This window comes from Emydura macquarii, unplaced genomic scaffold (assembly GCF_026122565.2).
Source record: "Emydura macquarii macquarii isolate MOO-44397 ecotype Brisbane River unplaced genomic scaffold, CSIRO-AGI_Emac_v2 contig_968, whole genome shotgun sequence".
Taxonomy (NCBI): Eukaryota; Metazoa; Chordata; order Testudines; family Chelidae; genus Emydura; species Emydura macquarii.
The window spans coordinates 4,517,427-4,538,879 of NW_027131105.1; the positions used below are offsets into that span (position 1 = coordinate 4,517,427).

Genomic DNA, 21,453 nt, shown 5'->3' on the forward strand with positions numbered 1-21,453 from the left:
GGGAGGAGCCACCCAAAACAAATCCTTTTACTGGGAGCCTAACACGGCCTAGGCTGCGCCAGCCTGGATTCCTGCTCAGTCTCTATCCCAGACCAAACCCACCTGCCCCAGGTGAGATCTCTCTCTCCAGTCCAGACTCCCCACCTAGCTCACATCCTCCTCCCCACAATTCAGAGCCTGGCCATTCTCCAGTGCAGGCTCCACCCACCAACCAAGCCCCCAAATCCCTTCTTGTTTGGCCCCCAGCTCTGCACCCAACCCTTCAGCCTGGCCCTAGACCGAGTCCCGAATCCCTTCCCTAGTGAGACACCCCCCAGCCCATTCCTCCAACCTCGCACCCTCCCCAGCCGAGCTCCATCATCCTCAACGTAGCGGGACGGGAGAGGAACCTTTGTTCCGGGCAGCGAGTGCGGGCGGGACCGTTTCGCTGTGACACCATTCCCCAGTAGGCAGGCGCGGAGCGAGCCTGAGCGCTGCCACCGGGAGGGACCCCCCGGCCCGGGATGTCCGCGCTGTGCGACCCCCCGGGGGCGGCGCCGCCCGGCCCGCCCCCGAATCCGGCCCACGGGGCCCATTCGCCGCTCAGGTACCGGGACCCCCCGTTCCCAGAGAGCCCCCGGCCCTGCCTCTGGGACCTCCCCAAGAGCTGCAGCCCCTCCCCCGGGACAAGGATCCGCCACTGGGACCCCCCCCCGGGACTCGCCTCTGGGTCTTGAGCCCTTCAGCCTCCCTCCTGCCCCCGAGCGCATCTGACCAGGATCCCACCGCCCAGGAACGGGGCCCCTTTCCTTCGACCGCCCCCCATGGGAGATCCCCACCACCCCCTGCGCCTGGGACCTGGAGCCCCACAACCCCCACCCCGACCCTGGGAATCTGCACGGATCGTCTCCCCTTCTGGCGGGGACCTCCCAGCCCAAGCGGGAAATTCCCCCTTCCCCGGGTTTTGAAGGCCCACAACCCAACTGCCCCAGCTAGGTACCTCCCCATCCCCTAGAGTCCAGTCACAGCCCCCTCCTGAAACCCCACCTTCCCTGGGTCCTGGAGCCCCAGCTCCCAACTAGAACCCATTGGCCCCCACGACCTCCTTCCACTCTGTTGCTTGGGTCCTGAGACCCTGCAGTTCCTACACAGATGCACCTCCTTCAGTATGACCTCCTTTTCTCCTGCAGAGCACCCAGGGTCCTTTCACCTAAGGAGGGGTCCTTCCAGCCTAGCTAGTGCCCCCCAGACCAGAAGTACTACAGTCCTCTTCCCCCAGTCAGGGAAACACACACACCCCCATGCCCTCCTGGGACCTTCTTTCTTGGCCAGACCCTCCAGCCCTGAGAAACCCAGCCCCACAGTTCCACAGCCTGCTGACACCCCTTGTCCCCCACCCTGAGAGTCATGGGTACAGAGCCCAAAGGGGAGGATGTGTGTGGGAGGCAGAAGCATGGTGCCGACGGTCTGAGGATGGGGGAGTGAAGGAGCAGGGACAGCTTTGCAAGTCTGCTCTCTCCTGAGTCATCAGGTGCTTGTTGTCTTTAGGTGTTGTGGGAGCAAGGTTTAAAGCCCAGCCCCAGTGGGTTGTGTAATACCATCCATGTTTTAATGGGCTCTGTACTGCATGAGAGAGGGAGATGCAGGCTGGCGACCCCTCCGTATGATGAATTACTGGTGGCCACTCCAGAATTCCATGGGCTAGCCTCCCCTTCATGAGTCCTGCTCCCTTCCCCCACCCTCCCGAGCTGTGGACCCTCCATTTCTCCAGGTGCTAAAACCATGTGGGAATGAGTTTTGGGGTCCCACTTCTTGTGCTCTGGAACTCAAAATCTTTCTGGTGTGTCAGGCTGCTATCTCAGCATGTATATACTCTCCCTTTCTGCAATATCTGGGTGCCTCACATTCACTCATCCTTATGGCACCTTTTCATCCCCAGTGCAGCCAGGAACAGAGTCCAGGTGTCCTGGTTCTGAGTTGGGTGCCCTACCCAGTTCCAGAGCCAGGCCTCAAGGGTTCTTGGAGCCTCCATCCCTACTTGCAGCCTGATGCTGTCTGTGTTTCCCCCTCTTCCTCACAGTTCCCAGGAGCTGGCCCAGGAGATCAAAGCTTTCCTGAGTGGTGTGGACCCTGTGCATGGTAACAAGCTGACCATCAAGGAGCATGCCCGCTGTGCCATTCTGCTGCTGCGCAGCCTGCCACCTGCGCGCAGTGCTGTGCTGGACCATCTACGCAATGTCTTTGATGAGTACGTCTGTACCTACCTATTGGAGCTGGAGAGCAGTGAGGGGGGGTTTGGTGCCGGACGGGCCCAGGGGCCCAACCTGGACGACGTGGTGCAGGAGATCCAGAATGTGCTGTCCGAGTTTGTCCGCATGAACCCCAAGGCCTGGGCACCTGTGGTCTCAGCCTGGTCCATCGACCTGATGGGGCAGCTGAGCAGCAAGTACGCAGGGCGGCATGGCGTGCCCCACGCCTCCAGCCTCAATGAGCTGCTGCAGCTGTGGATGTCATGCAAGGCCACACGGACGCTGATGGACATCTACACCCAGTGCTTGTCGTCCATGATCAGCACCTGCCCCGATGCCTGTGTGGATGCCCTGCTGGACACCTCAGTGCAGCATTCTCCGCACTTTGACTGGGTGGTGGCTCACATTGGCTCCTCCTTCCCCAACACCATCATCAGCCGCGTACTCTCCTGCGGCCTCAAGGACTTCTGTGTCCACGGGGCAGCCCCTGTTGACTTGCTCTTCCCCACTGCTGCTGACAAGCGGGTGCCCAAGATTGCCTCAGTTGTAGGCATCCTGGGCCACCTAGCTTCACGCCATTCAGGCAGCATCAAGCAGGAGCTACTGCGGATGTTCCACGAGAGCCTGGGCCCCATGCGTGATCAGCAGCAGAAAGCTACCGTGCCCTTCCTGCTGCAGCTGGCTGTCATGTCACCCATGCTGCTGGGCACCATCTCCTCCGAGCTGGTGGACTCCCTCAAGCCGAGTGTGCTGAGCCAGCTGCACCAGCATTTTGCTGCGCTGCCCCGCGAAGACCTGGAGAACATGGTGAGCATCGTGGTGCATCTCATCTGCCAGACGTCAGCAGGGGCCTACCGTATCCTGCAGTTCCTGGTCAACACGGCCATGCCAGCCTCTGTCATTACCACGCCAGGGCTGGCCGTCCATGACAGCGTGCGCGAGGCCTGCGACCGCATCATCCAACTGTTGCTGCTCAACCTGCAGAAGCTGGTGTACAACCGGGGCTCGGCCAGCCTGGGGGATGCCCCGCCCCGGGCTGTGCCCTTCCTGGATGAGCTGAAGGGCCACGTGCAGGAGTTGTGCGTAGAGACGCTGCGGCTAGAGCGCAAGCGCTTCCTGTGGCAGCACCAGCTGCTGGGGCTCCTATCAGTCTACTGCCCCCCCAGCTGCGCCACTGATGCCCTCTTCTACCTGCTGACGCTGGCCCAGAGCCAGGAGGAACTGGGCCTGGCCACACAGCTCTACGCTGTGCTGAGCTCCTGCATGAGTGACCTGCTTCCTGCCACGGTCCAGAAGTGCATCTGCCAAATCCATACAGGGGGACTGTCAGAGCAACACATGGTGCAGCTGTTCCACAACCTGGCCCTGATTGTGCAGTGGGAGGGGGAAGGCCCTGCCTCCATGAGCGCCCAGCTAGGGGCTGTCCTCTCTCTGCACCTCTACGACCTTGGGCAGCTGCTGCTGCATCGCAATCCTGAAGTGGCCAAGTCTGCATCCTTGCTGCTCTCCGTCTGCCCCATGCCCCGGGCCGTCCGGCCAGCTCACCTGCTTGTCATCATTCGTTCGGCTGTGCACCAGTTCTTCCTGGTGCTGCACCGCCAGTGCCCCACAGGCCTCAGCTACAGCAGCCAGCTGCTCTTCCATCTGAGCGGGGCCTCGTCAGCCGCCATGAAGGCCATCCTGCAGCAGTTGGTGGAGGGGGCCTTGCACCCGGGGAACGCCGAGCTCTTTGGAGGCCTGGCCGAGCCGCCTGCTGGGGATGACGCTGGCCTTGAGGGCGCCAGGGTTTCCCTGCTGGACATCAACCGGCGCTTCACGGCTGCCGTCAACTTTTCTGGCAGCGTGTGGTCAGTGTTTCATGCCGGGGTGATTGGGCGTGGGCTGAAGCCACCCCAGCCTGCCCGCCGGCAGGAGCCTGAGGAGATTGTGCACAATGTCCAGAACTTCCTGAGTCTGCTGCTGCGCTGCTGCCGGGGTGGGCGCCACAGTGCCCCTGAGCCCCGGGCCCACATGGCAGCTGTCAACCCCGAGGCAGCCAAGGCGGTGGCTGTGGTGCTGGTGGAGAGTGTCTGCCCTGATGTCACCAACAGCGAGCTGGGCTGGCCGCCAGAGGAACACACCCGCAGCACGGTGGAGCGCGACATCCAGATTTGCCGGCATTTCCGTGACAACCCGCTGCTCTTCCAGCTGCTGCAGCTGGTGGCAGCCGGCCCACCGGCCCTGTGCTACTGTTCCGTGCTGCTGCGTGGCCTATTGGCCACCCTCATGGCCCACTGGGAGGCGTCCCGCCACAATGATACCACCAGCTCGCCGTGGCACCTGCATGCTTCCTGTGCCCTGGTGGCTTGCATGGCCGAGGGCTCCCTGCTGCCGCCTGTGCTTGGCAACATGCACGAGATCTTCCACCAGCTGGCGCCCTTCGAGGTGCATCTGCTGCTGCTGAGCGTCTGGGACTATATGCGGGACAACAGCCCTCTCCCCCAGAAATTCACCTTCCAGGCAGACAAGGGGTTTTTCTTCCGCGACTTCTCCCGTGACTGTGACGCTGGGAAATACCTCTATGTGCTGCACAGTGTGCTGCACAAGAATATCGACCGCCTGGGGCTGCTGTCGGGACGCTTCCAGACCTAGCGCTGCCTCCCATCTTAGGACTCTCTCCTTGCCTCACCCCTTAACTCCCCCCACCTCCCAGGGCACGGCCACCCCTGCCATCTCAGGACAGTCCCAGACTTAGCTCCTGCCCCACTCTTAGAACAATGCTGTGGCTGCTTGAGTGGGGGGATGGGACATTTGACTCTTTTTTTTTTTTTTTTTTAAACCAATTAAGAATAACTGTAAAATTCTCCGCAAGGTTCAGTCGGGGGGCTGAGAGTGAGGGGGTCACAGCGCATCCCACTCAGCCCTTGGAACTGCAGGCTGGAGCTGGTGCAGCTGGCACTGCGGAAACAAGTAGAGCCACAAGGTCAGGTCTTTGCCCTGGGACCCAGCTGCAGAAACTGGCCGTGGGTAGGAAATGGTGGATGCAGCCATGTTCAGCACTTCCGCTCCAGCCCAGCTTCTCCCCCTGCTCCCCAGTGCCGCTGAGCCAGGCCTGGATGGATTCTCCTCCTGCTCTATTTTTAGGGCTGCTGTGGACAATGGAGTCTCCCCAGAGGAGGGCAGACACCAGGGCCCGAAAGCAGCTTCTACCACCATCTGTCAGTGCTGGATGGGCTCCGCTATGGGTCGCAGGGGCCGTGTGCCGGGCAGCCTGACTCGGTCATCCTCCGGGCCACCATCTCTTCTCTCGATTGTCCTGGCCGACCGCTGCGTCCTGCTTTGGGGTCAGTGGAACAGGAAGTGTCTGAAGCCCCCAGCTATTCAGTGCTGCCTGGCAGTGAGACAAGGGGGTGCCCAGTGCCACATCCCCCCATGGGGGCCACGGCCCCCAGCTCAATCTGCTGTCGCCTTTGCCAATTCCTTCCCCTTTGTGGAATAAAGGTTCAGAAGGGAACATGGCCCCTGCAGTGTGTGTGTGTGGGGGGGGGGAGGTCTGAGTAGGGGGGGTGTGCACGTGGGATGGGGGGGGCAGGATGCCTGGTTCTGCCTCTGGTTGGCCCAGGGTTTGCAGGGGGGGGCGGGCACCGGGCTGGCGGGAGAAGCCAGGGCTGTGTCCTGCCCTGCAGCTGAGGATCCCATGTCAGGGCCGCAGCCACCCCTGGCGGGGGAAGGTCGCTAGGCCGGGCCTCCGAGGGCTGCCCTGGGCGTCGCCTGGGGCCGGGGGTCCTGCAGCGCCGGGACCCCACCAGCGCCGGGTGCAGGCCGGGACCCGACGCTCATGAATATTCATGATCAGGGCTGGCCCTGCCACGAATAATTCGGTGACGAGGCAGCGGGGGCGGGGCTCGGGCCAGGCCAATAGCGGGGCGGGCCGAGCCGCGCGGGCGGGCCGGGGGCTGGCGGCGCAGGTCAGGCTCGATCCAAGATGGCGCCGGAGAGGTGAGCGCGGGGCCCGGCGGGGGGCCCCGAGGCCGGGCCCGAGTCGCAGCGATCCGCCCCGCGCCCGCTGCTGCTCAGAAAGCGCGTCCCGCTCGGCCCCCCCCCCCCCCCCCGCTCGGCCCGGACACCGCCACCGGCCCCTCCCCCCCGTTCCGGTCCCTCCCCCCCCGCTCGGCCCGGACACCGCCACCGGCCCCTCCCCCCCGTTCCGGTCCCTCCCCCCCCGCTCGGCCCGGACACCGCCACCGGCCCCTCCTCCACCCAGTGCCGGCACCTCCCCCTCCTGCCGGTCCCTCCCCCCCCGTACCGGTCCCTCCCTTCTCCGCTCACCTCCCCAATACTGGCCCTTCCTCCCAGCCCTGCCCCTGCCCCACAGCCCCCCCAGCTACCCTGCATTTGGCCTCCAAGAGCCCCCCAACCCAAACACCAGCCCCTCCCCCCACACATCCCCAGTACTCCCTGCCCAGCCCCCAGAACCCCCCTCAGAAATCAGCCCTTCCCCCCCAAACACTCTCCAGTGACCCCCAGCTCACCTGCCCCGACCCCCTTCCAATACCAGCCTCCAACTCCCTGCTCCAGCCGAACATCGGCACCTTCCCTGCCCCCAGCCAAAGCTCCGGCTGCCCCCTAGGTACCAGCTCAGGTCCTGTCCTGTCCACGGGGGCCCAGCCAGAACTGGCTAGCAGGGCCTAGGGCAGCCAGTTCAGAGCCTGGGCTGACCATACCCTACGGCCGCCCTTTCCCCTCGGGGGGCATGGTGCTTTCAAGCTACCGAAGGTCTTCGCATCCCCTCCCTGAGCCATGTCTGCCTTTTGCTCCCTCCGCTACCTGTAAATCCCTGTCACAGGGAGGCTGGGGCCCAGCTCCTGCAGGGAGGTTGTGTGGGGAGTAGCCCTGGGAGTGGGGGGCTGGGGGTGTCATTTCCCCTCCCCAGAGTAACGGGAGGCATTAGCCCTGGCAGCATGGGGCTTGATATTTGGACTCCAGGGGCATAGTGGGGCCTGGTAGGGAGGAACAGGGCAGGCTTGTGAGGCCAGAGCCCCTCCTTGACCCCTACTGTGCCAGTGCCCCTCAACCCTGGCCTACAGCCCCCTGCTGTCCCAGCCCTGGGCACCCATGCGCAGTTCTGCTGGTGCCCTTCAGTCCATACCCACAGCTGTAAAACGTGGGTGCTGGCAGCAGAAGCTGAGGTTAGCCCTTCAGCAGGTGCTGGGATTTGCTGTGGTGCCCGGGGGAGGATTCATGCCCTAAAGGCTGGCCAGCTGGCACTGAGAAGCAAGCCCAGTTCACAGGGTGCTGTGAGGCCCTGCAGCCTGTGTCGCAAGCACTTCCTGCAGGAAGCTGCCTTCACCCTGTGCCCCCTGCTGTGTCAGCAGCTGCCCCTCTGAGAGTGACTGCCAGGCAGAACTGCTCCCAGTGCCCCTTCCTGGCATGTCAGAGGAGCCCCAGGAGCTGGTGGGGCGGAAGGACTCTTTAATGAGTCACCAGGCTCACCTGAGGCTCTGGCTCTGGAAGGGTGGGGAACTGGCAGGATGAGGGGGTCTGCCAGCCACATTAGCCCTGTCTTGAGTGCTGGGGTGGTCCCCTTGGGCGGGGCCTATCTGAACTGCCCCCCAGATCTATGTGGCCCCCTGAAGGGGGTCAGTGCTGTCTCTCCTCTCCTGCCACTGGGGTTAACTCTGACACAGAGCAAGCGCATTAACTCCCCCTTCCCACATACACTGGAGTTAACCCTGGCAGGGGGCTAATGTTGTCCCTGGCTCCGGCCTGGTGCTGGGCACCCTGAAACCAGAGCTGCCCCCTTTGGCAGTTCCCCAAGCTTGCCTCCCTCCACCCAGCCATGACCCTGTGCTGACCCCGGCTCTCTTCCAGGCTGGGGATGGCAGCTGTCATCTGGATGGCCCTTTGCCTTGCTGCTGCCTTTGCTGTGGACAAGAGCAACTTCAAGACCTGCGAGCAGAGCGCCTTCTGCAAGTGAGTAGCAGGGTAGGAGCCTGGGACTGAACCAAGCCGGGGGGAAGAGCAGGGGCAGAGGGGACAGGGCTGGGGGGGGATCATGGCCCCCCCTGGGGCCAGGAGCTGCTGCTGTCTCTGTCCATCCCCTTGCACTGGCTGTGGGTTTCCTGTGGGGGTGGGTTGGCTGCTGGGCAGCTCCCTTGCTAGATTCTCCCCCCAGCACTCCCCAGGGTAGGAAACAGAGACACAAACAAGCTGTGCTGCTGCTGGGATCTGGAGAGCAGGCAGCCGGGCTGAGCTGCTCCCCTGGAGGCCACACGTGCGGCTGGCTGCTCTAACCCTCCCCCTGTCCCCAGGCGCCAGAGGAGCTTGAAGCCCGGGAGCTCCCCTTACCGGGCACTGCTGGAGTCGCTCCAGCTCAGCCAGGACTCCATGAAGCTGCAGCTAGTCAACGAAGTAAACAAGGTGAGGGGGGCCCAGCTCGGCTGGGGGCTTGGGAGGCCTGTGGCTAAGCTAGGGCCCCGGGGCCCTTGGCATCCATCTCCAGGGTGATGAGAGCAGGGGCTGGGAGTCAGGACTCCTCTGCAGTGGTGGTGTCGTGCCAGTCAAGCCATAAGGGGGCCTGGGCCCTGGAGTCCCACAGCCTCCCTGGGCGCTGCAGGACGTGCTCGCCCATCATGAGCAGCATGTTGCGGGCTCTGCCCTGCTGGGCTTCGCAAAGCTTCAGAGTGAGCGGTAGCGTCTAGCGCAGCCAGCAGGGATATGTGACCCTCACTGTCTGGGGCAGGGCTCAGCGGATCCTTCCCCCAGGGGCAGCAGCCAGCAATGGGGAATTGCTTTACAATTTCGGCTCCCGCTTTGGCCGGGTCACGTGAGCTGCCACATCTGGGCAGCTCAGCTCTGGGGCTGGGGTTTGTGGGGGGGTCTGTGCACCCTGGGGTGGGCAGGACACTGTGCTGGTGAGTCCAGGGAAGGAGGCTGTATTAGAGCTGGAGACTAAAGGCTGCTGAGGCCACAGCTGGTTACTAAACTGGGACTGGGATGGCTGGGCAAGCTGCAGTGGAGAGCTTGGCAGGAAACCTGTTGGAAAGGACGTAAGCAGGGTAACCCTATAGCAGCCGGGACAGGCAGACAGACCTTTCCGGAGTCCTGGGACGTCGCTTAGTTCAGTTCCCTCCGATCCACGCAGGTTTTGTATCCCCCACCCCCGATAAGTGTTTGTGGGTTTTTTGGTTTTTTTTATTCCGGACACCTGGTTGCTTCGGACAATGTGCCCATCCCCAGCTGGGCCAGGTTTAGTCATGGATCGCTGCACTACACGTTACACATACAACTAAAAAGTGACTTCATCTAATAATGCTTATTTAAGAAAATCAGTATCTTCTTGGCGTTACAGTAACTGCAGATTTAGGGTTCAGTACTGCTCCTGGGGTCTGCCTCCAGCTCTGGGAGAGAAGTGAGGTTTAGTGAGTCAGGGGATGGGGCTTGGCTGGGAGCCAGGACTCCTGGGTTCTATTCCCAGTGCTGGGAGGGGTGAGGGGACCAGTGAGTTGGCACAGGATGGCTGGGAGCCAGGACACCTGGGTTCTGTTCCCAGCGATGTCCCTTTCCCCTCTGCACAGCAGGCTGATGTGTGGCTCCCCAGCTCCGTGAAGTGATTCCCAGGGCTCCCTGTGGCCAGGGAGGCTGGCGTGTCCCCTGGTGGAGGATGCTGGTTCCTGGGCAGCGGCTGGGGGAGGGGAGGCCCTGGAACTGGTGTGAGGCTGACACTGACTCTCCCCAGGCCCCCCTCCTGCTGGAGCTGTATGGGCTGCAGGGGGACATGGCGCGCATCAAGATCAACGAGCTGAATCCATTGCGCCCACGGTACGAGGTGCCCGACGTCCTGGTGCGCGACCCACCCACCACCTGGTAAGGGGCTTGGTGGGGAAGGGGGGCCTTTGCCGTGCTTGGGAGGACCTGGGGGCCCTTGGGCCTGCTCTTCCAGCTGTGTTCCCTGTGTAAGCAGGTGAGGGGGGATGGATGGGGAGCGGTTCCCCCATGGCTCTGGCCCTGCAGGCTAGTTGTGTCCCCCTTCCATGTCTCTGCCCTCCTTCCCCTCTCTGCTGCCCCCCAGGATGGCTGGGGCCGGAGCTGTGCCCTCCCCACCCCCCCGCCATGTCTCTGTGTCCCATCCCCTCTCTGCTGCCCCCAGGCTGGCGGTGACGGGCCGGGATGAGAACAGCGTCGAGCTCTCGCTGGGTGACTCCGAACACAAGCTCATCCTGACAGGGAAGCCGTTCCGCATGGACCTGCTGCAGGGGCGGGAGCTGGTGCTGAGCGTCAACCCCCGCGGGCTGCTGCACTTCGAGCACCTGCGGCAGCGGAAGGACTCGTGAGTACTGGGGGGAGGGGAGCTCTGGGCCGGTCCAGCCGGTAGCCCGGCAGCTGTGAGTGCCTCCCCGCAGGAGCGGCTTTGTCCCTCAGCTCCCATTCAGCTTAGTGCACTTAGCCCCAGCAGGAGGTGTGGGGGGGGCTGGGCCGGAGCACGCCAGCAGGGGGCGCTGTAGGAAGCAGGGCAGGAGCGCAGGTGGCAGAGGGAAGTCCTGGCTACTCCAGCCCTGAGCTTGCCCAGCAGGAGGCGCTGTAGTGAGGCACAGTCCATGTTCAAGCTGTTGGTGAACAGCCCAAAGCCCTGGGTTTCTTTGGAGGCCACTGTTGGGGGCTCGCTCCCAGGGTTGGTGGCTGTGGCCTGGAGGGGGCAGGAGCTGGGGCGCGGCCCCTTGCTGTGACTCTGTTAGGAGGCACAGCCGGGAGAGGGAGCAGTCCCTGCTGCATCCGTTGTTCTCCGGGGGGCGCAGGGCCTGGTGAGGGGCAGGTGAAGGGTGGGGGGGATCTCTGTGTCTGGAATTCCATGCACTCACTCGCTCTTTCTGTTTTGTTGGTTGTGCCTCCCCTGGCCCCAGTTTCTCGGATAAAGTTAGTAGCTCGGTCGGTAGCTTGTGGGATAAGATCAAGAGCCTTTTCCATAGGTAAATCCACAGCTTCTGCTACTGTCTCTGACCTCCACAACCTGCCCCATAGCCGGGGGTTCTAGTGCTACAGCTGGGGAGCCCTGGGGGCTGATCCCTTCCTCCTCCCCCATGGCCAGATCTAGGGAGCCCTGGGACTGATCCCTCCCGCTCCTCTAGGCCCAGATGGATGGCATTCACCCCTACCTCATGACTCCTTGCTGTAGGTCACATCCGAGTGGTTCCCCCCCCACCAAGCGCTGCCCAGACCCTCAGTGCCCCAGGGAGCTCCCGTCCCATGGCAGGCTGTGCCAGGCAGGCCCGACACACACGGGGAGGGAACTGGCAGGTGCATGGGGACCCCTAGCTGTTCAGGGCAGGGGTCCTGCTTGGGCAGCCCCTCTGCAGGAGCTGGGGGAGGATGACACGGGGCTGTGTGAACATGGACTGGTAGTCTGTTTCTTGGTCATTTCCTCCCAAGGGAGCAGAGGAGGGGCTCTGTCCCCCTGGGGGCCAGACAGGGGTGGGGGCCAGGGGAAGGAGGGACTCTGTCCCCTGGGGAGGGAAGGAATGGAGATCAGGTGTGAGAGGGGCTCTGCCCCAACCCAAAGGCCACACAGGAGGAGAGGCTGAATCTATGGGGGGCCAGGCAGGGAGAGGAGGGTGGCAGGTACAGGTGCGGAGCCGAGCCCTGCCTCCCTCAGACCGAATCCAACTTTCCAATGAATACTGGTGGGGAGACACCTGGCATTGTCCCCTCCCCCGCAGTCTCACTGTAGCCCCAGTATGAGACTCTCTGAACCCCCTTTACTCTGGTCTCAGCCCCTCTCTTTCTGTAGCAGTCACTGATGCCCCAGCCCTGTAGCTGCCCACGTCTGCCTTGTAGCTCCCTGCAGGTGGCTGGGACGCTTGCTCTCCCTGGGCGATGAGGCCTTCTCCCAGGTGTGTTAGCACGGGGGACCCAGCCCCCCTGGACCATGGAGCGGCAGGGGTGGGGGCAGCACCCTCCTGTGCAGAGGAGCCTGGCATGGGGGGAAGGCTCTACCCAGAGAGAAGCTGTCAGATCGGGGGCTCCTTGAGGAGTCTGGGGGTGGCTGGGCTGGGGTGTCCCCTCTCCCCCTCACCCTCTGTCCCCACTAACGTGGTGCTCGCCTGCGTGTGAGTGATTCCTGCTTCTAGAGGCTAATGGTGCCTGCCTGCCCTGGAGATGCTGCTGTGCCCAGCTTGGGGCGTCATTCCTGCTGCTGCTGTGCCCTGGGGGTGCCCGGGCGGGTGCTGAGCCTTCTCTTCCTTCCTCTGTCTCTTTCAGGGAGGCGCCAAAGGACCCGGCCCCAGAGGGTGGGGCAGCCGGGGAGGAGACTGAGGCAGCTGTGCCTGGGGACCAAGAGTCCAGCGAGAAGAGCACAAAGGTGTGACAGAGGGCTGTGCAGGCATAAGGGCACTCGTGTGGAGCAGGGGGTGGGGTCCCTATACAGGGACTCGGTGGGACTGGGCAGAGAGGGGTAGGTCCCTGTGCAGGGACTGGGGGGATTCATATGGAGGCGGGGGTAGAGCTTCGGGAGGGGGGGTGAGCAGTAGCTGGTGTAAAGGTCAGTAGAGGCCTTGCCTACTGTCCTCCATGTGTTTGGGTGTTGGCCTGCTCCCACACTTGGGTGCATGGGTGGGAACGGGGGGTTAGGGGTCAGGGGCACCCCATTTCATCCCTGCAGATCCCCTGTCTAACTTGCATGGCTCTCAGTCAGAGGAGGTATCGGATGGACCAGAGCAGGCCGAAGAGGAGCTGGGTTCTTGGGAAGAGACGTTCAAGACCCACACGGACAGCAAGCCAAATGGTGAGAGCCATCCTTGCGCACCCCCCCTCCTCCTCCCTGCATAGGGCACCTAGGGCAGCCACACAGACTGTGCAGGGGGCCTGGGTCACAGGAGGGGCAATGTGGGGTGCTGGGCTGGAGTCAGGACCCCTGGCTTCTATTCCAGCTGTGGGAGTGGAGGGGGGTCTAGTGGATTGGACTGTGAGGCTGGGACTTGGGACTCCTGGGTTCTAGCCCAGCTCTGCCCCGACCTTGTGCACGTCCCTTCCTCGTGGTGCCTCAGTTTCTGCTCCTACTCTGTCTGTCAAGACTGAACTTGTCAGAGCAGGGACTCGCCATGTATCTCTGCCGTGCGTGGCCTGAGAGGGGCGTCTCGGCTGGGGAGCCTCTTTGTGGTGCCTGGTCCGTGATGGGGCCCTGAGCTTAGCCGGGGGATCTGTGCGGCTCTGGTGGGGAGGACAGCAGGCTAGATGGGCCCATTGCGCTGATCTGGAGAGGTGGGGTTACTGGGCTGGATGGGTACCAGTGCCCTTGCAGTGGCGCTGGCAGTGGGAGTGACATAGGCGTGACAGCTGGGGTGAGGGACCCGTTTTGGGCTGCTGGGAGCTGCAGCGTCATCACGACCCCCTCGTTCCAGGGCCGACCTCGGTGGGGCTGGATTTCTCGCTGCCGGGCTTTGAGCACGTCTATGGGATCCCAGAGCACGCTGACAACCTGCGCCTGCGCACCACCGAGTGAGGAGGGGCCCCGCTGGCACCGCGGGGGCATCTGTGCCTGTCGAGGGAGGGGGCACTGTGCCCATAGGGGCTGAGGGCAGTTGGGGCTGGGGGGAAGAAGGAGGGGAGGCTGAGGGAGTGTTGGGGGAGGGGTGCTGCTCCTCTCGGGGTTGCTGAGAGGAGGGGCAGTGACCTGGCATGTCCCCGCAGCGGGGGCGACCCTTATCGCCTCTACAACCTGGACGTGTTCCAGTACGAGCTGTACAACCCCATGGCGCTGTATGGTTCGGTGCCCGTCCTGCTGGCCCACAACACCCAGCGCACCGTGGGCATCTTCTGGTTCAATGCGGCTGAGACCTGGGTCGACATCAGCTCCAACACGGCTGGCAAGGTACGGGGGCGCTGTCTGCCACTGGCTGGGCGGGGGGGGGGGAGGAGGAGAGTGGCTCAGAAATCCCCACGGGGGTCTCCCTAGCTCCAAAGGGGGGGGCTGGCTCTGCGGGGGATACTGTGTGGAGAGGTCATGGCCTGGGTAGGGGCTGCTCCAGTGGGGTGCTGAGAGGTCTGTGTGGGTGTGGGGGCTGGCTCTCTGTCCAGCTCCCCCCCATTGCTGATGGCTCCCCCCGCAGACGCTGTTTGGGAAGATGCTAGATTACATGCAGGGGGGTGGCGAGACCCCCCAGACTGACGTGCGCTGGATGTCGGAGAGTGGCATCATCGATGTCTTTCTGCTGCTGGGGCCTGCGTCCAGTGATGTCTTCAGGCAGTACACAGCCCTGACCGGTACAGGCGGGGGGGAGTACATGCCCTGGTGGGTACAGGTGGGGGGTAGAGGGGGAAAGGTGGTCCTGGTGTGTACAGATGGGGCAGTGGGGAAAACGGGGGAACATGGCCCTGGGTGGGTGCTGGGGGGGGGGCGTTACACGGCCCTGGTGCATACAGAGAAGTGGGACTGGGGTGGGGCTTGATGGACACAGGGCCTGTCGGGTACAGGGTGGGGAGGGGAGGGGAGTATGTGCCCCTCACAGGAAGTGGGGAGTTCACAGAGCCCTGATGGATACAGAGACATGGGGTGGGGTTACGTGGCCCTGCCAGGTACGGGGTGGGGCGGGGGCTGGGGCGGATGTGAGGGTGCTGTTTCCAGGAAAAGGGAAGCAGGGCTTCGTGGGGTGGGTGGGGTGCTCCAGGTATTGGATCCTATTTGCCTCCCCCCAGGCACGCAGGCTCTGCCCCCGCTCTTTGCCATGGCTTATCACCAGAGCCGCTGGAACTACAATGACGAGGAGGACGTGGACACTGTGGACGCCGGCTTTGACAAGCACGACATCCCCTATGACGTCATCTGGCTGGACATCGAGCACACTGACGGCAAGCGCTACTTCACCTGGGACCCCAACAAGTTCCCCCATCCCCGCAGCATGCTGGAGCGCCTGGCTGCCAAGAGACGCAAGGTGAGAACCCCTGTGGCGCCTGCCCGCACTGACCCGACCCCCTCCGGCACCCACACCCCGCCCCGACCCCCTCCGGTGCCCACCTGCCCGCCCCGACCCCCTCCGGCGCCCACCAACACTCCCCTCTGCTGACCCAACTCCCCAGTGCTACTTCACTGGGGACCTCACCAAGTCCCCCCCGCCCCACAGCATACTGGCCAAGAGAGAGGTGAGACATCCCCGTCACCCCAAACTGCTGGGCCAGGAGCTCAACTTGTTCTGGGAATCTCACCTCCCAGCCCGAATGGCAAGGAGTGCCCTGCCCCATCTCTGACCCTTCCATGGATTGGGGGGTGCCCTGTTCAAGTCTCTGATCTCTCCCCCTAGATGGTGTCCATTGTGGACCCACATATCAAGGTGGACAGTGGATACCATATCCACAATGAGATCCGCTCCCGTGGCTTCTATGTAAAAACCAAGGATGGCAGTGACTACGAGGGCTGGTGCTGGCCAGGTGAGCTGGGGGCACCAGCTGGGTGGGTGACTTGAGGGAGCTGATGAGATGGGGTGGGGCTGTGGCAAGTGACTGGGTGAAGGTGGGGTGCGAGAAGAGGGGATGCCAGGAAGAGTGCTGGGGTGGGCCCTGGGGTGTCACTAACCCTCCTCTTCCCCCCAGGCTCAGCTGGCTACCCCGACTTCACCAACCCTGAGATGCGCACCTGGTGGGCCAGCATGTTCTCCTATGACCAGTACGAGGTAGGGGCAGTGGAGCTGTGGGGTGGGAGTATAGCCATGGGGTGAGCTATCCCCACACTGGGGTTGGGGGTCCAGCATTGGGCTGTCCCTGTCTCTTGATTCAGCAGCTTCTCCCAGGTGGGGCAGGTGTCTGGGGGTGCTGCCTGTGTCTCATTGCCTTCCTCCCCCTCCCCCCCCCAGGGCTCCATGGAGAACCTGTACACTTGGAACGACATGAACGAACCATCTGTGTTCAATGGCCCCGAGGTGACAATGTACAAGGATGCCCTGCACCAGGGCGGCTGGGAGCACCGCGAACTGCACAACCTCTACGGCTTCTACGTGGTAAGGAGGCTGGGGGGGGCCCTTGGGAGGCACCACGGCCTGCACAGCCTTCTGCGGGGAGGCACCAGGAGAGCTGGGAGCTCAAGAGGACGTGGGAAGTCGTCACCCCCATGGTGGGAGAAGTGTCACCTGGGTTGGGGATCCCTGGGGGATGGGGTTGCCCCAAGGCGGGAGGTCCCCCCCTGCAGCATGGTCCGGCCTGAGGGAAGGGGTTGGCAGGCTCTGCCTGTCACATTCACAGCGTCTCCTTTCCCTCCGACAGCAAATGGCGACAGCACAGGGACAGCTACAACGTTCGGGGGGCCTCGAGCGTCCCTTCGTGCTGAGCCGTGCCTTCTTCGCCGGCTCCCAACGCTATGGTGAGTGGGTGGGGTGCTCTGCCCCCCAGTGCCCTCTGGGCGGTTAGTGGGGAGGAACGTGGGAGGGTAAGGCGGGGGTGATGATTTTCAGGGGATGAAGAACTGAGAGTTGCTCTTATCTGGCTGTCAACCACCCAGACGCTCTCTGCTAGCTGTGCCAGCCCTTCCTTTGCTTTGCAAGTTATCATCGGTGCCCCAGTCCCGGGCCCTTTTGAAGCATTCCCCTGTAGCGTCCAGCTCCTTCTCCACTGAACACGCAGTAATAGCAAAGCTGCTGCCCCTGGCGGAACAGTGCACGCACCCCTTGTGCAATACAGCCCTTGTATAACACCACAGCCCTGCAAGAGATTGCTAGTGAAAGTGACTATGGATTTTGTCAAAGATTTGAGATTCACGAGATCCTGAGCAAAGATAATGGAGACACAAGGGTTACACACAAACCAGAATCATTATGCACTTCCTGGGAGGCTCACGTCACAGGCTGATCTCCTGGCAAAAGACTTTTTGCTCACCTCAATGTCCTTTGCAAGGTTTCAACCAAGGCTGGTTGGGATCCTGTTTTCATTATTGTAAGTGCACTGCCTGATTACTTCCTAGGTGCAGCAGAGAAGGGGGTCTTTTTGACTTCATACTTCCTGCAAAGTTCATTGTCCCCAGGGTCACCACAGGGCAGTGTGCTGCCTCCCTGTTGATTTCACATCCCTCTCCACCCTTGACTTCATATGCAAACGGGGCCTCCGCTCCATTGGCTTACAGTGCTCCATTTATATGCCGCCCAAGAGACAGGTGAATGCACATCTTATGTCTGGTGGAAAGCTGTCAGCCAGCTCTGCCTTGGTAGAGCCTGGTGGAAGGTGCAGTCAGTATCCGTAGGTACTTCCCATAGTATCTGTCCGTACCTTTCACATCAATCTCAATGGCCAGCCTGATCCTGGCTTTCATTTAAGACCTCACACGATGGTCGGCGGTGAACCTGACTGTATGTCCCACGGTCAGGATAGTCTTGTAACCCCTTGCCTATTGGCTGCCATGGAGGGTTTTGAGGGTCCTCACCCCTTTCTATGGCTCCCCCCCAGGCGCGGTGTGGACAGGAGACAACGCGGCCGAGTGGGATCACATGAAGATCTCCATCCCCATGTGTCTGAGCCTGGCCCTGGTGGGCATCTCCTTCTGTGGTGGTGAGTTTGTGTGCATGACCTGCATGGGGCACATCTGTCCATGGCAGCTCCTACCAGGCTGTGTCTGGGGGGTGGCAGGACGGGGCAGTGGGGATCACACTGGGGACACTGTCTCTCAGTGGGGTGGGGGTGTTGAGGGCCTGAGGGGCTTAGGGTCGGGCTGGGTGCTCTCACCTCGGCATCGTCTCATGGGGGGGCCTTGGGGCTGGGAGACCTTGGAATCAGGCCAGGTGCGCTCTCCTCTGGTGCTGGGTGGAGCAGGGGGCAGGGGGACACCGGGCTCTCTCCACAGCCCCATCTTGCAGGGGGCAGGAGGAAGATTGGTGGGAGGCACTAAGGCCTGGGGTCAGACTGCACACTCACCTCAGCTGTGTCTGTCCTACTGCAGCTGATGTTGGTGGCTTTTTCAAGAGCCCGGATGCGGAGCTGCTGGTGCGCTGGTACCAGCTCGGCGCCTACCAGCCCTTCTACCGGGCCCATGCCCACCTGGACACTGTGCGGCGTGAGCCCTGGCTCTTTGGGGAGGAGAACAAGGCCCTGATCCGTGCCGCCATCCGCCAGCGCTATGCCCTCCTACCCTACTGGTACACGACCTTCTATCACAGCTACCGCTCTGGCCAGCCTGTCATGAGGTGAGCAGGGGTTGGGGGATGGAGATCTTGGGGCCTGGGTATCACTGGGGAGTGGTCTTTAGTGTGGGGGGGTCATTGCTGGGTAGTTGGGGGGCACTTGGGTCAGGGGCATGGCTGTGGATGGAGTCGGGGAGCTCTAGGGAGAGGGGAAGCACTGCTGGAGACCAAGTGGATGGGGCATTGCTGGGTAGCACTTGGGGGACACCACCGGGGTCAGAGTGGGGGACCTCTTGGGGTGGAGTGCATGGCTGGGGGGTGGCAGTGCATGGCTCTTGGGATAGTGGCACAGCTGGGGATGGAGTCAGGGGAGGTGTTGCCGGGTAGTGGTTGGGGCACTGCTAGGAACACCATGCAGGGGCTGAGGGTCGGGGTGCGGTCCCCCTCATGCCCCGCTCTGTTCCAGGCCCCTCTGGGTGGAGTACCCTGATGATGTCACCACCTTCAGCATGGACGATCAGTTCCTGATCGGTGAGTGTCCAGTCCAGAGAGATCCCTGGGTGGGGGGTAGGTGCTGCCCCATGTGTTCTTGCTGCTGCTGACTTTGCTCTGACCTTTCTCCAGGTAACGCACTGCTGGTCCACCCGGTGACGGAGCAGGGAGCCCATGGCGTGCAGCTCTACCTGCCTGGCAAAGGAGAGGTGAGTTGAGGAGCCTTCGGAGGGAGGCAGACCGTGGTGGAAGGGTAGCGGGATGCTGAGAGCTCTGGGCTACTGGCACCCCCTGTAACCTCTCCTCTCTCGGCAGGTTTGGTACGATGTCCACTCGCACCAGAAGCACCACGCTCCCCAGACGCTCTATTTGCCTGTCACCATGAGCAGTGTGAGTCGTGGGGGGAGGGGCATCCTCCCTGGGGAATGGACATGGGGCCATCTTCCCCTCTAGGGGTTGGCTGGCTCAGGGTGGGCCATTGACCACTCCTCTCCATGCAGATCCCTGTGTACCAGCGGGGCGGGAGCATTGTGCCACGGAAGGAGCGGGTACGCCGCTCGTCAGAGTGCATGCACCATGACCCGTACACACTCTACGTGGCGCTCAGCCCCCAGGTGAGTGGTGCAGGGCCCAGGAATGGGGGTTTTTCTTCTTAGTAACTCCCTCCCACCCCCCCACTGACCAGCTCCTGTTTCCACACAGGGTACGGCAGAAGGAGACCTCTTCGTTGACGATGGGCACACGTACAATTTTGAGAGTAAAGAGCAGTACCTGCACCGCCACTTCAGCTTTGCCAGCAACACTTTGACATCCAGGTACCCACCTGGTGCTGGCCTAGCATAGTGCTGGCTGGCCACCCCCCCACATGGCTGGGTACCCACGCTGCTCGAGCACTATGCTGACACCCCCTTCCCAATTGACACCAGCCCAGAGTTGTCCCTACAGTCCCTTCCAGATTGCCAGGTAACCCCCACACCCCCAGGCGCAGGGCTGTTTACCCAGCCCTAGACAGCCTGGTCTCCCCTCGACACTAGTCTGCCCCTCTTCCTTCCCCCATCACCCTGCTGGTGCCAGCCTGGCACCATCCCCTTGCCTCCCTTGTGCTGCCAGCAGCCTCTGATGCCCAGGCTCTTTCCCCCTTTCTAGGGCGGCAGATTCCAAAGGCATCTTTGAGAGCCTGGCCTGGATTGAGCGGGTGGTAATCCTGGGAGCTGGGAAGCCAGCCGCCGTCTTCCTCCAACAGCCTGGTGAGTGTGAGCTGTGGCCAGGGGGCCTCTGGGCTTTCTGGTTTGGTGGTGTGGTTGGCAGTAAATGTCCTGGGGGAGGTGGGTCCAAGTCATGGGGGGAGAGGGGGAGTGCAGCAGGGACCTCTCTTCTGTAACGGCCGTCTGTCTGTCTGTCTGCCTGCAGGCCTGGCCGAGACACGCCTGGATTTCCAGCACAAGGCGGAGACGTCTGTCCTGACCCTGCGCAAACCTGGCGTCAACATCGGAGCAGACTGGAGCATCTCCCTGCGATAATGCCGTGTGGGGGGGGTGGAGCTGGATGGGGGAGACGGGGTTTGGACTGGGGGATGCTATTTCCCCCCTTCCCTCAGCTTTTCACTATGTCCACGCCAGGACAGGGCCCTGAGCGAGCAGTATCTCCCCCCCCCCTCGTGTCTCAGGGCTGGTCCCCTCTGTAAAGGGCAGACAGAGGAGTCTTGATCCCCCCTCTCACTGCTCCCCTCCTAGGCTGGAGTGGTGGGGGTTGGGAATGCCCAACCCCCACCCCCTTATCTGTCTCTGAGTTGCTTCATAGACTAATTTCTAGCACTGTTTGCTCCTCGCTGTGAATGACAAATCCTGGGGCGGGCGCTAGGTTGGGGGGGTGACAGCCCCACCGCCAGTGCTGCTCCGGGGCCCCTCCCAGGCGGGCCGAGCTGCCTTGTGACCAAGCTCGTGTCCAGAACCATGGCGGTGGCCCTGCCACACCCGTGGGACCAAGCGCTGGGGGTAGACTGATCCTGTGCCCCCCCTTCCTGCCCCGGGGCATTGAGCCCCTCGCACAGGCTCCTGCCTGCAGGGGGGTCCCGAACAGCCTCCTCGCCCCCTCCCCCTGCAGCCCTGAGCCTCCACCTCCCTGCAGCCCTACGGGGGGGGGGGGGGGGCCTGCTGTTGTGCGCCCCCCCCCAGTGGCGGGGGGAAGGTGGTGCGGGGGGGGCGGGGGTGACCCTCTCCGTGGTGTGCAGGGGCAGGAAGCAGCTGGATCATGGGGGGTTGGGGGGAACCGGCCCAGCGGGGGCCTCCCACCCCGCCTGGCAGGAGCCCGGACGCCGGCTCTCCGGGGGGCCGGGCCGGGCGGTGTCTTTGTTCCCCCACCGACGGACGGACGGACGGACCGAGCCAGGCCGCTGTGGCCCTGCGGGGCGAGGCTGCCCCCAGCCCTGTTTTGATAAACGAATAAACGGAAGAAAGAAACGCGCTGCTCGTGGCTCCGTTGGGGGGGCGGGGCTGGCTCGGGACCCACCCCCCGCGTGCCGGCAGGCGGGGCTGGCCGCGGCCGTTGGCGCTGGCTGGGCGGTGCCTATTCCCCAGCGAGGCCCAGGCGCGCGCGCTTCCCCTCCCCCGCCCGGTGAAGGAGCTGGGGGGAGGGGCGCGAGGCTGGCTCCAGTCCGCAGGAGGGGA

At 63.0% G+C, this 21,453-nt stretch overlaps 2 protein-coding genes across 5 annotated transcripts; both read left to right on the top strand.

Annotated features, from left to right (window-relative positions):
• The first annotated feature begins 384 nt into the window (after positions 1-384).
• On the top strand, positions 385-6,180 carry INTS5 (integrator complex subunit 5). The gene is made up of 2 exons (XM_067543853.1): positions 385-586; positions 2,060-6,180. The coding sequence occupies exons 1-2, from the start codon at positions 504-506 to the stop codon at positions 4,857-4,859; spliced, it is 2,883 nt and encodes a 960-aa protein (XP_067399954.1). The 5' UTR covers positions 385-503; the 3' UTR covers positions 4,860-6,180.
• On the top strand, positions 5,791-21,355 carry GANAB (glucosidase II alpha subunit). 4 transcript variants are annotated; one of them, XM_067543850.1, is made up of 25 exons: positions 5,791-6,206; positions 8,079-8,180; positions 8,519-8,627; positions 9,946-10,073; positions 10,357-10,536; positions 11,108-11,173; positions 12,462-12,561; positions 12,891-12,984; positions 13,601-13,697; positions 13,890-14,070; positions 14,309-14,462; positions 14,895-15,130; positions 15,497-15,623; positions 15,786-15,865; positions 16,046-16,189; positions 16,452-16,548; positions 17,625-17,726; positions 18,115-18,358; positions 18,762-18,826; positions 18,920-18,996; positions 19,103-19,177; positions 19,288-19,401; positions 19,490-19,602; positions 19,934-20,034; positions 20,198-21,355. In XM_067543850.1, exons 1-25 carry the CDS (start codon positions 6,193-6,195, stop codon positions 20,305-20,307), a joined length of 2,910 nt encoding a protein of 969 aa, XP_067399951.1. In that variant the 5' UTR covers positions 5,791-6,192; the 3' UTR covers positions 20,308-21,355. The 4 variants fall into 4 exon arrangements, with proteins under 4 accessions (XP_067399951.1, XP_067399952.1, XP_067399950.1 ...); XM_067543851.1 differs by lacking the exon at positions 5,791-6,206 and adding an exon at positions 6,714-6,837; XM_067543849.1 differs by lacking the exon at positions 5,791-6,206 and adding an exon at positions 6,964-6,983.
• The last annotated feature ends 98 nt before the right edge of the window (positions 21,356-21,453 follow it).

Excerpts from the sequence above, each read along its gene's own strand:
- INTS5 (XM_067543853.1), top strand. The coding sequence starts at position 504 with ATGTCCGCGCTGTGCGACCCCCCGGGGGCGGCGCCGCCCGGCCCGCCC. Across the intron at positions 587-2,059 it reads GGGGCCCATTCGCCGCTCAG|TTCCCAGGAGCTGGCCCAGG; the intron begins GTACCGGGACCC and ends TCTTCCTCACAG.
- GANAB (XM_067543850.1), top strand. Across the intron at positions 13,698-13,889 it reads CTGCGCCTGCGCACCACCGA|CGGGGGCGACCCTTATCGCC; the intron begins GTGAGGAGGGGC and ends ATGTCCCCGCAG. Across the intron at positions 15,131-15,496 it reads TGGCTGCCAAGAGACGCAAG|ATGGTGTCCATTGTGGACCC; the intron begins GTGAGAACCCCT and ends CTCTCCCCCTAG.